We start from the raw sequence: 12091 nt of genomic DNA, 5'->3' as shown, positions 1-12091 counted from the left end.
AAATGTGCCATCATTCTGTGAAAATGGGGGATTACGTAAACAGCAGCTGTAATTACACTGTTACAATTACCACTGTGGTGCTGTACAAAGGGAAAATTACACAAATATTGTCTCACTGTCTAAATACTTATTCACCCAATTGCATATATATATATACACAACACCTGACTTCACAGAGCTGCTCTGGCATCTGTGCTTGTGTTGACACTTCTGAGTCATCCTGTGATCTCCTTTAATCTCATTATACAGGTCAGGACGTCAGAGTGCGTCTAAACAGACTGCCGTCAGGTCACGGTCTGAGATTGTGCTGCCAATGAGACACAACACACTGCTGCAGTCTGGCAGCATAAATGAGCATCTCTGTGATTAACACAAAATCAAGTGTACGATATATGACAAGAATATATTAGTATCTCCGAGTATCAGTTTATTAGTATATTAGACACAGATCAGTAACTCATCAGCCTAGCTTGTCTTACTAACATTAACAGTTAAGGCATAATCCTAGTGAATTTGTTTATTTGCTTTTATTGTTATTCGTTCCCCATTTTGAATCATAAAAATAAAGATAACATAAATTTATTTAAAAGAAAACCCCAGCTTGCTATGTTAGCACTTTAAACCTAATGGCTAACAAGCTTACAATTGTCAAACAGTGAGTACACCCAGGTTTATCCTGCACTGATGGACTATAATTTACAAAATTAAAAGCAGGTTTTAGTCAACATGACCCAATATTAGTGATTGAGCCCAAACGTCACCAGAAAATTGTTTACCTAGCTCAAAGATGAAGAGAGCGGTAGATTGTTTTTTTATACAACTGAAAGTCTTTTTGGAACAAGATGATTTGCCCACTGCTAACCAGTAAAATGAATAAAGGTTTAAGGCGTCACTTTTAAGACCTAAAATCTACATCCGTGAGTTGTATCCTGTCTTTGGCCTATATGCTCTCTGGGCCCTGAAAGTGATACAAGGCTTTCATCTAGTATGGACTCTTCCAAACAGTCTTCTAAAACATTTACATGTGATGATGATGCCAAAGTCCTTTCCACTTTATTAGAAAATTCCTTCGGCACATAATGAATCATGGTTAAATATAAACCTGTTATAACAAAGCAGGCAAAAAGGAGACCTTTTAAATGCTATAATTGTTTTGACCAGCCACTTATCTCGTGTAGTGATATGAGAGTGATATGAGACTTGAGAGTTTACTCTTTTTTTCTCCAGTAAATCATTATGGGAATCATTAAAACACACAGGTTACTTGTGTGTGTTTCTGTTACTGTAGAACAATCAATTTGCTGCTTCAACTGTGATGTATGCCATGCAATTGATGCTCAGAGTTAAGGAAAAATCATGCTGAACAAAAAATTTGAATTTGCCTTTGGACTGGTTGTAAAAATTGATTTGGTTGCACTTTCTAACAGAGCTTAAATATAGATTTTAACCCTGAAGATTTCAAGCACTGCACCTCATAAATTATGTGGGACTGAAAGTGCTGTAAACAATAACATATAAATAAAATAAATGGAGGGTTACAATGTGCCACGTTTTGACACACTGCAATATCCTCTAAGGTTATTAAACTTGTAAAATATTAAAATTTTGAATGGCTTCATAAAGGAAATTGCTAAATTATTGTACAAAAAACAAACAAAACAGCTGCTTCTGATGAGGGTTTTTTTAAGATAAGATAAATTAAGATAAGATAAGATAAGACAAGATAACCTTTATTAGTTCCACATGTGGGAAATTTGTTTTGTCACAGCAGGAAGTGGACAGTGCAAAAGTTATGAAGGAAAAATTTGAATATAATAACAATAAATACAATACACAACTGTACAGAATAGAATAAATAAAATACTATATACAGTAGAATAAAATATACAATAGGATAAAAATAGAATACAAATGCTGTATACAACTGAGTAAAAAATACAACGATGCCAGAAAATGAGTATTGCACTTAGTGTTATTGCATATGTGTGGATGTGTGTGTTTGATTAGTTGAAATGTGTGTGTTTGATCAGTTTTCCCCCGGATTTGACATATTTTATATGGAACAAGCCAGTAAATTTAAATTTGAGGTTTAATTCAAATCTATTGTGTCTTGTGTCTAAATCTATGTAAGAATTCATTTACATCTATAGTTTTCCATGGTTGTGTGTTTTGTTTTTAATGTCTCATGGAGAGGTTATTTAATATATAGTATATATGCACGCTATTACAAAAGCTTTAGTTACCTTTGTTAATGATGTGTGTGTCATAAACCAAGTTTGTCTTTCCCACCATGTGGATGAAGGGGACAAGACTAAACCGGTTCCTATGTGGATGCGAGGCCGGTTCCAGCTGGCTGCGTTGCCGCGGAAACGCGCGCTCTATAAATACTGCCGGGCTCTCGTGCCGGCTTACACTCAGTTCCATCTGTATTTGAGAGGTTTCGCTTCTGGCAACGAGCTTCGTCGTAAAGGGGAACTGCTTTATTTCTTTTTTTTTAATCCCAGCTTTTGGGTCTAATGGACAAACTCTTTGTAAATGCTTTTTAAGGTAAGTAAGGGTCTTTTGGTGAATTATTCTTCAATGAAAGTCTTTTTTTCTTTGACTAAATAGTCTTTAGCTTAGATTAAATGGCAGGGTTTTTTTAGTTGTCGCGAACACATGAACAGTTTTGACATGTTATGTATTCCTATGTTATTTTATAGTAATTGAAATGTTGGTTTAATTCCAAACTGTGTTGCTGTGGATCTTAGAGCGTTAACAAACAGCACTACGTGGCCAGCGAAACAGATGGGGTGGTTAGCTTGTTAGCATTATCCTTTTTGTGTGTGTGCCTGAACAATAAAAGTACCCTCCGAGAGGTTGGCTTGTGATGGATGTTTTTTTTGGGTCCTTTATGTTTGGTTGCGAGACTTTAGGTGAGTAAAGTTAAACTGTCTTGCCTGTTATTCATGTAACAAAGCGCGTTAGTTAATGGTAACCAAAAATTGCCTCATGGCACGAATGTGGCTAAGCGGAACCGGTATAGTGACGTCGGCGTTAAATGTTAGTCACTGATTGGCTACTTTTCGTGCTCTTCATGTAACTTAGAGCATGGACGTTTTTGTAATTGGGTAAATTCTTGAATAGGCGGAACACTCTTTTCTTTGAATTACTTTTTCCTGTGCAATATCCTGAATTATGAAACCCAGTGCCATTAGAGACTAAAGTTAAGTGCGTGTATTTTAAACATGCCTGAAGTCTCAGAAATGCTAGTTTTAATAGAATAACTGGTAGTCATGTGTTAAACTGAAGTGTCATCATTTCATTAATGGGCTTTTTGTTAAACTGTCAACTGCTCCTGTTTGCAGAATCTTCACTCAAGGAAATCACACACTGGCTACTCAGCAGGCCCTGGCCTTGAGTCTTATTTGAAAGGGTTTAACTTCACTGGTGAGCCACCTTGGCTTCTCTGCACCTGAGTGACAACAACACCAAATTCCATTTCTTTCATATCAAAGTAAGTGTTCCACATCTGGTTGTTTGAAACACTGCATTGTCATCTGGGCATGACTTTCAGATAATATTGTATCAAAAACACCTGTTCACTTGGTGCTTTGAGAAAAATTTTTTTCCTACGGTAATTTTTTTTTTAATGTAACTTTGCACTGTCCACTGCTGTAACAAAACAACAAGGTTATCTTATCTTATTACTCATCTGTGGAATATGAAGGGGACTTTAGTAACTGAAAACATAGAGGACATGGTGTTCTCAAAGTGGCATGTAATCTGAGTATGGTTTCTTTTTTCCAGTTCACCAGTGACCATTCTAAAGGACTTCTTGCAACCATGAACACTGTCACGCCCACTGACTTTGACTTGTCTTTCCTCGATGAGGGTTTCTCTGCTCGTGACATTGTTGAGCAGAAGATCAATGAGTCGTCCATGACGGTAAGCATCCTGTGCTGGCACTGATGCACTAATATTAAAAGTACAGTCTAGTTTATTGTGTAATTCATCATGTATTGATTTTTATTTTTTTTATTTTTTTTTTCCCACCTGTTACAGGATGACAGGGATGCCTTTTATGTCTGCGACTTGGGGGACGTGGTAAAGAAACACCTGCGCTGGGCTCGGGCTTTGCCTCGTGTTAGACCTTTCTATGCTGTCAAATGCAACGACAGCCGGGCTGTGGTGATGACACTGGCGACCCTCGGAACAGGCTTTGACTGTGCAAGCAAGGTAGGCTTTGAAACTGCTTTCATAGCATTAGATGATCTCACAACAATGCAGTACAAAGCACTCCTGAAGATTAGCTGAAATTGCATTGGCAGCTTGTATTTTTAAGTTGGCACTGTCTCATTGTTGACTTTGCTGCCCTCTAGACGGAGATTCAGCTGGTTCAGTCTCTGGGAGTGGATCCAAGCAGAATAATCTATGCTAACCCCTGCAAGCAGGTTTCTCAGATAAAATATGCATCTGCCCACGGGGTCCAGATGATGACCTTTGATAGTGAGGTGGAACTCATGAAGGTGGCGCGCTGCCATGACAATGCCAAGTAAGACTTTTTCTGTCTCCAACAAAGAGTCTTTGTCTTTGTTTATTTATTTCTCACCTCTTAACTCTTTGTTCAGGTTGGTTCTCCGTATTGCCACAGATGACTCGAAGGCTGTTTGCCGTCTGAGCGTGAAGTTTGGGGCCCCTCTCAAAGCTTGTCGAGGTCTCTTGGAGCGTGCCAAAGAGCTGGGGCTTGACGTGATTGGTGTCAGCTTCCATGTTGGCAGTGGCTGCACCGACCCGGAAACCTATACCCAGGCTATCGCAGATGCACGCTGTGTGTTTGATACAGGGGTAAGTTTTGACTGAAATGCACACACAGCTGCAATTATGTGGATTTTTATAAAGCCAACTTAACGCTGTTTGTTGTGAACTCTAGGCTGAGTTGGGCTTCAACATGGATCTCCTGGACATTGGAGGTGGTTTTCCTGGGTCAGACAATACAGAGCTTAAATTTGAAGAGGTAACTACTTTATTATAATAAATGGTATGTGTCACATTTATGCATTTGAACTTTTTTTAAATGTCATATTCAGAAAATGCAAAAGTTTAACATGTAGATGTGGATACTTCTCTTAGATCACAGGAGTAATCAACCCAGCCCTGGATAAGTATTTTCCTGTTGACTGTGGTGTTAACATAATTGCCGAGCCTGGGCGCTTCTATGTGGCCTCTGCTTACACACTGGTTGTGAACATCATTGCCAAGAAAGTCATCATGGATGAGGAGTTTGCCTCTGATGGTAAAGATTATGCTTTCTACTAGCATCATCCTTTGATTTTATAAAAAAAAAAAAAAGTTTCTTACTGGTTATACTGATGTGATGAAATTAATTTTACCTCCACAGAGGAAGATGAAGGGACCAGTGACAGGACTCTTATGTACTATGTCAACGATGGAGTGTATGGATCTTTCAATTGCATTCTTTATGACCACGCTCACTGTCTGCCAACCCTGCATAAGGTATATAAAAAGGCATTAGTTAATCTTTAAATATAAAAAAGGTGAAACCTGTGTAACACATGTATATTCCTGTTTTAGAAGCCAAAGCCAGATGAAGTGATGTACCCCTGCAGCATCTGGGGCCCAACATGTGACGGTCTGGACCGCATTGTCGAGCAGTGTAGCCTGCCTGACATGCAGGTGGGCGACTGGTTGGTGTTTGAGAACATGGGCGCCTACACAGTGGCGGCAGCCTCCACCTTCAACGGCTTCCAGAGACCCGACATTCACTACGTCATGTCACGTCCTACCTGGTGAGTCGGTATCACAAGGGCTCAAAGTGTGGCTAAATGATTCATAAGAGGGAAATTTTGCAGCTTTAATGTAACATTTATTATTGTCTTTCAGGAAACTTGTGCAGCAGATCTGTTCACAGGGCATCCCAGCACCTGCAGAAGAGTCATACCTGTTTGAAGTGCCTGCCTGTTGTGGCAGAGAGAGCAGCTTGGATCTGTCTGCTGAGCCTTGCCAGGCCCATGTGATTTAAATATGCAGTATGTTTGTCACATTTAGCATCAGTTTATGGACAAGGGTTCTGTGTATAAGGAGTTTTATTTTCTTGTTTTTCTTCCCTGTTACCTAAAATGTACAGTGCTTAACAAATTTATCACACCACTAGTCATAAAAACCAAGCACAGATCCTTACTGTCACATTTATCAGGCAGATTCCACCGTGCCAGTCTGAGTCCGAGGTAATCAAACCTAATATTTAACCACTGAAACCTTTCCGTTCAGGAATTCAAGTGAACGACTGACATTTGTCATTTTAACAGTATAGCCTTTTTATTTTTTATTTTTTTTCCCTTCTGCTCCATGATGGCAATAATTACCTCTTGGCATTAAATATTTTGATTAAACAGATTACACATACTGGTAGATGAAACATTACAGAAACAAATTATCTTTGGCACTTGCACTAGTATTAATTAGGGCAGCTGTGGCATAAACCTTCCACTGGATGGTGCTCTAAACTTTTTAAGCACTGTATGTGAACTTTTCCAGGCCAGTTACTTGATAGAATGAGAGGGATGTGTCGCAGACATTTCAGTTCTTTATGGAAGCTCGAGATCAATCCTGAATGAAATGAGGCTGAATCACACTCTGTGTCTCTGTTGGTTCCAGGTACAGTGCAAAGCTCTGTACTTGAATTTGCTGCTGTAGGTTTCCCAGCAGAGTCTGTAAGCGCTTGAGTACTGTAGTTCACAATGAACCTATTTAAACTGGAATAGTATAGGGAGGGAATTTGTATGGACTTGCAGCACTGGAACCTGATTTGGAAACAAATTTTTTGAGCAGACTTGACAGCACAGTGTAAGAAGGCAGATTTATTAAAGATCCAGAGGCTTCGATTTGGTGCACTGTTTTGTATGGTAATTATGTTTTATTAAATATATATTTTTGTGGGTTAACTGGGGGAAATGAATTTCTGTCTCCTTTATCTTAAGTGAGCCCTCTGGTAGCCTTCTTTCTGTAGTACTCAAATTCAATCTGGATTTTTAGTATTCAATATCAAGTTCTCATTTATTTATTATATTTATAAGAAGTCAGGGAATGTGCACCCTTTTGTTAAACTGCTGTTCTGTCTACAGCTGAAGGAACATCCTCAGCTGGTAACTTGCACAGAGGCAATGGTGTGTGGTTTTAAATTCCTCAAAAGTGGCTGCTATATTATTTAAGTTTTCCATGATCTCGACTCCTGTAAAGAACATACCCCCCACCCCAAGAGTGTTAATCCTCAAGATGACAAAGTTTATTTATTTGTCAGCAGTTATTTAGTGCTTGTTCTATCAAAGCTTCTCTGTAGATTTTGACTATAACCTGTATTTCCTGTATACATTTTGAATATGACTCACATGGCATGATATATGCATGAATCATACTCTGCATGTTGAAACAGCATATATAATGTATATACACAACAGACTTCAGAGACTACCCAAAAGTCAAGATCAATCTTAAAGATTAACACTTGAGCACAGGGACTCAAAGCAGACTGCCCTTCTCCTCTTTTTTTTTTTTTGTTTTTTTTTTGTTAAATTTAATTTGTTTTCCAGTTATCGTATTAATGAGCAGAAGCAGTGTTTTAACTATACATTTGAAATGGATATGAAAGAGATGGGAATGCATATTCATAACGCTTTCCTATGGAAACTGAAGTTTTGTATTTTTTTAAATAAATAAATGACCACCTTAGTGTTTGTCGTTTTCTTCTCCTTTTGCACAAATATAAATGAAAAACCATTTAGTGGCTGAGGGGGGGAAGAGTTTTACTTTAACTTTGCATGCAGTTAATAGGAGTAGTGATAGAGGATGATCCCCTGAAACTCCACTGCCCCCACCCACCCACCAGTTTAACAGTATGAGTCAACATTGTCTTTTTCAGGAAGTTGGCCATTTTTACGTGTTGCGCAGCTGTTTTATGCGTGAGCTGTGGGACGTGCGGAGTGTCTAAGAGAAATATCCACACGCCATGACCAATGGGGATCGTACCTGTACATATGGAATATGTAACTGTGTGGAGAGATAGTCTCAATATGCTAGAGAACTTACATTGGGTGGTGGTCTAACAAATTTGTTAAGGACTATATTTACATAAACACACGTGTGTTTATATAAATATTTGAACATCATGGCAATGTACTTTTCGTTATTTCTTTAAACAGTTCCTTGCGATTGCACAGCATACATTTTTAATGATTGTAGCAAACAAGAATTAAATGCACAAATTTGAATTTATTTTGGATTTTTAAGGAAAATAGGATCAAAACTATACATTTAGCCTATAAAATGGCAACTATACAAACTCATCCATGTTAGCAGATTTTAAGAGCTATGATTTCTTCACCCAAAGTTACCAAACCTAGTTTTTCTACTAGATGTATATGACTATATATCTAACAACTAGTAAAAAAAAACAAAACAACTGTTTGAGGTTTTTTTTTAGTTCTGCAGCATTTTATTGGCCTACACAGTGAAAACTCCCATGTATGTGAATGAGATGAAATACTTTATTTCCATCCAACCAAGAAAGCCATGATTTCATCATAGGAGGACAGATTCTTTTGCAGATCAGTATTATTTATAACTCCTACATGAAAGTGTGAGTCTATGACTGCACCACAGATATGCCCTTCCGTTCATAATGCTTCCTAATGTACTCAGTGATGGCGCTCTCATGATTAAGCTCTTTCCTGAACAACATAATATAACACTTGGGAGCCAAGTGACAGCCGAGAACGCTGAAGCATGAAGTGAGGATGGCTGCACTTTGTACGGCAGGTTTGTACTTCCCTGTTAAGGTCAGATAAATTGGGAGGAAGATAATCCAGATGACCACAAACAGCAGCATACTGATGGTGATTAAAGATGCATTTTTGTACAAATCCGGCAACTGTTTACCTTTGAATGCGAACACCAAACAAATAAAGCCCAAGAAAGCGTTGTAGGCTAACATTGCTATAAAGTATTCAAGGGATTGTGTCTCACACTGCTGCAGAATGGTCTCTTTCCCTGGCATCTCTTTAGGAATTGGTGGATTTACGATCAGCCATGAGACAGACAGGGCCAGCTGGATCCCAGAGACAATAGTAACTACCAACAGCGGCTTATTCAGCTTCTTTACCCAAGACCCTATGTTAAGGTTAAAGTTGAAAGCTACCAAGATCTGAAGCAAGTTAGCTAGAATGCAAGAGATACAAACGGTGAAGGATACACCAAAGAGAGGCACACCTACACAGTGAATCTTCTCAGTAGGTTTGCCTATGAAGGTGAATGTAAGACAGAAGCCAGCCACCAAGGAAAAAAGCTCCAGAAAACACAAATAACCTCCAACTGCTTTCACAATGGGAGTTTTAAGATATACTGCAAACAGAACAGCAAACACAACGGTAGTAATGATCCCGACGACTGCAAGGGAGCTGAGAATGACTGAGAAGGGATCGGTCCAGAGGAGAAATTCATCCGTTTTGTTGAAACACTGATCCCTCTGTTCAGGAATTGAATATTGGTAGTCAGTGCAGCTCTTGCATGATGAACCTGCAGAGGAAATACAAACATAAAATACAAGCATAAGGGAAGAGGAAAATATTTTATGACTCAATGTAAAGATTAAAATCATTTGATAAGGAGCAAGGGGGAAAACCCCTGCATTAAGAAAAATGTGCTTTTACGTGTGGAAGGGCCAAACTACATTATCACAGAGCAGCAGCGTGAGAGATCAGAGGATATTTGCAAATTAATGCAAAACTGGCTTTGGATATTTTGGGAGAGAAGACAGACAAGAGTATATGCGTCTAATATGTGTTCATCTAATAAGTACAACAGTTATTACATTTTTAGTATATAAACTTTTTAAATTCCTGAGCTCCATGTCAGTGACAGTCAAAAAACAACTCCAGAAAATCAAACAAGAAGCATCTCTTTTTCACATGACTGTAAGTGTAAAACAGGTGCATTACAAGGTTTTCAGTCAGATTTTGTAAAGTGTATCTACCTTAACATGATGTCAAATTTTTTTAGTTTAATATGTATTATTTAATCTTTGCCATTTATTTTATGAGATTTAAGTGTTCGCAGAAATACATCTACATACAAGTATGCTAAAGTTGTTTTAAGTTATTGTTATCCTTTCTTTGGAACAAGCTGCCTTTTGATCATCTGTCAATAGATTTGAAAACAGACCTTTTTATCCACGCTTATTAAGTGTTTTTTATTTTGGTATGTTTTGTTTGTTTTTTTTAAAAATTATATTTTGTTGTTTTTGCCACCTTAAGGGATTGTAAACTTACATGTTTTTTTTAAAAATTATTTTTGTCTTCTGCTAAATGCATTAAGTTTAGATGTAAAGAAGTGTTAAATTTAAATAAAGTTGCCATTGCCAGAATAAACTATTTCGTATAACTTGCCCACATTAAGTTGAAATACTAATTTTCTGTTTGAATTAGCTTTCATATTTGAATTTTTTCAGCAAAAACTTTCTTATCTAAAACTTAATATGGAAATAAACTCTTCAGCTGTCACTAAATAATATTTGTTTGCTACATTACTATCAGAATGAGCTGCTGAAGTGCATACAATCAATTTTTGCCTGTATAATTGAACTTTATCAATATTTGTAATAAAAGACTTACCGTTTCCAGGGGAAAACGTGCCATCACCACATGAAACGCAAACTTTACAACAGATTTTTCTCTTCGTTAGTTCTTGTCCTGGATCACATGTTTTCGCACAGTTATATGCTGAGCCCTATGGAGGAAACAGTACACATACATGATGCTCATAAATTATTATGGGTAATAAATGAATGTTGAAATTTCATCTCACCGTCTGATTTATCAAGTGTACAAGAGACTCTGGGACTTTTGTAATTTTTCCATTCGGGAGGTATTCTCCAATAGTTTGTATTTGTACACCCTTGTTGAATTCAGACATATTCCAGTATACAATATCGTATCCCAAACTGGGATCTCCATCACTGTTAAAAAAGATACGTGTGGTTCCCACAGTAAAGTTTACTTTCTGGATTTCTGAGAGAAGCTGTGGAAACAATATGAACATAAATCAACCAAGACACTTGCTTAAACTGTACAAAATACAAAGAATAAAGAGAACTTTTAAGGGGGTATGTGTTGGACTGTTTCCGTGTTGGAAGTGATGACTTGCGCAATCCTACACCATGAAGACATTACCCATAAAATGAGAAATTATTAAAACATTACACACAAAAACAGGGCAAGCTGTCACAGTTATATTATATTTTAAGCCAAGGTCATCAACTCCTGGTCCAAGTATTATACTTTGACATAAAAAACTTGGTAAATGTCTTAAATTAATCAACAGCAAAACAACAACAACAACAACAAAACAATTAAAAAACATCTTTCCTGTACCTCTGATGCTGTGAATTTGGAGCTACGTTCACAATGATGGTCGTCACACTTAAGCAAGTGTCTGAGCCCCTCACCAATGACTTGAACAGCTAAATAGATATTGTAAGATTCTTCCTTGTCAATGCAATTAGCCAAGAAGCTTGTTCCCAGACATTGATTAGATTCCAGCTGATAGTTTAGCGAGCAATTATTTACTTTTACTTCTTCAGACTGATTTGAACAAAGTGGATGCTGCGTCAGGTAATATTCGACAAAGGCGTTTTTTTGAGTTCCATTAAAAATCGACATGACGTAGTCTTTAAAGCCAGGCACCTCAATCTGCTTAAATATGAACCCAAAAACTTGTCCGGCAAGTTGGATGTCTGGAATTGCAAAGATCTTTGGAGAGCTAGACCATGTATCACTTGCAATCCAAGTTCTGTTGAATTTATGTTTAATCGCTTCTTTCAGGATGATTTCAACATTAATCTCCTTTGTGAAGAGGATGATGGCTTCAGTGGAGGAGTTTTTGATTTGTTCCAGTAGTTCAGTCAGCTCAGTTTGGGTCTTAGCACCATTTATATTAAAATCAGCAGACAAGATGTGAACAAATTCAATGCAGATATTGGTTTTGCTGAAAGTTTTCACAAGGCTATCGCTACCATACTTCCCGTACTCATCATCACTTC

The 12091-nt window shown here is 37.7% G+C and overlaps 1 protein-coding gene across 1 annotated transcript; it reads left to right on the top strand.

Annotated features, from left to right (window-relative positions):
- The first annotated feature begins 2403 nt into the window (after positions 1–2403).
- On the top strand, positions 2404–7728 carry odc1 (ornithine decarboxylase 1). Its single transcript, XM_005746470.1, has 11 exons — positions 2404–2547; positions 3348–3496; positions 3790–3927; positions 4045–4218; positions 4362–4534; positions 4611–4827; positions 4913–4996; positions 5113–5275; positions 5381–5496; positions 5575–5789; positions 5884–7728. Exons 3-11 carry the CDS (start codon positions 3826–3828, stop codon positions 6020–6022), a joined length of 1383 nt encoding a protein of 460 aa, XP_005746527.1. The 5' UTR covers positions 2404–2547; positions 3348–3496; positions 3790–3825; the 3' UTR covers positions 6023–7728.
- Positions 7729–12091: the final 4363 nt, after the last annotated feature.

Source organism: Pundamilia nyererei, unplaced genomic scaffold (assembly GCF_000239375.1).
Source record: "Pundamilia nyererei isolate P.nyererei 1_Seehausen unplaced genomic scaffold, PunNye1.0 scaffold00179, whole genome shotgun sequence".
Lineage (NCBI taxonomy): Eukaryota > Metazoa > Chordata > Actinopteri > Cichliformes > Cichlidae > Pundamilia > Pundamilia nyererei.
This window is presented reverse-complemented; position numbering and strand designations above follow the sequence as displayed.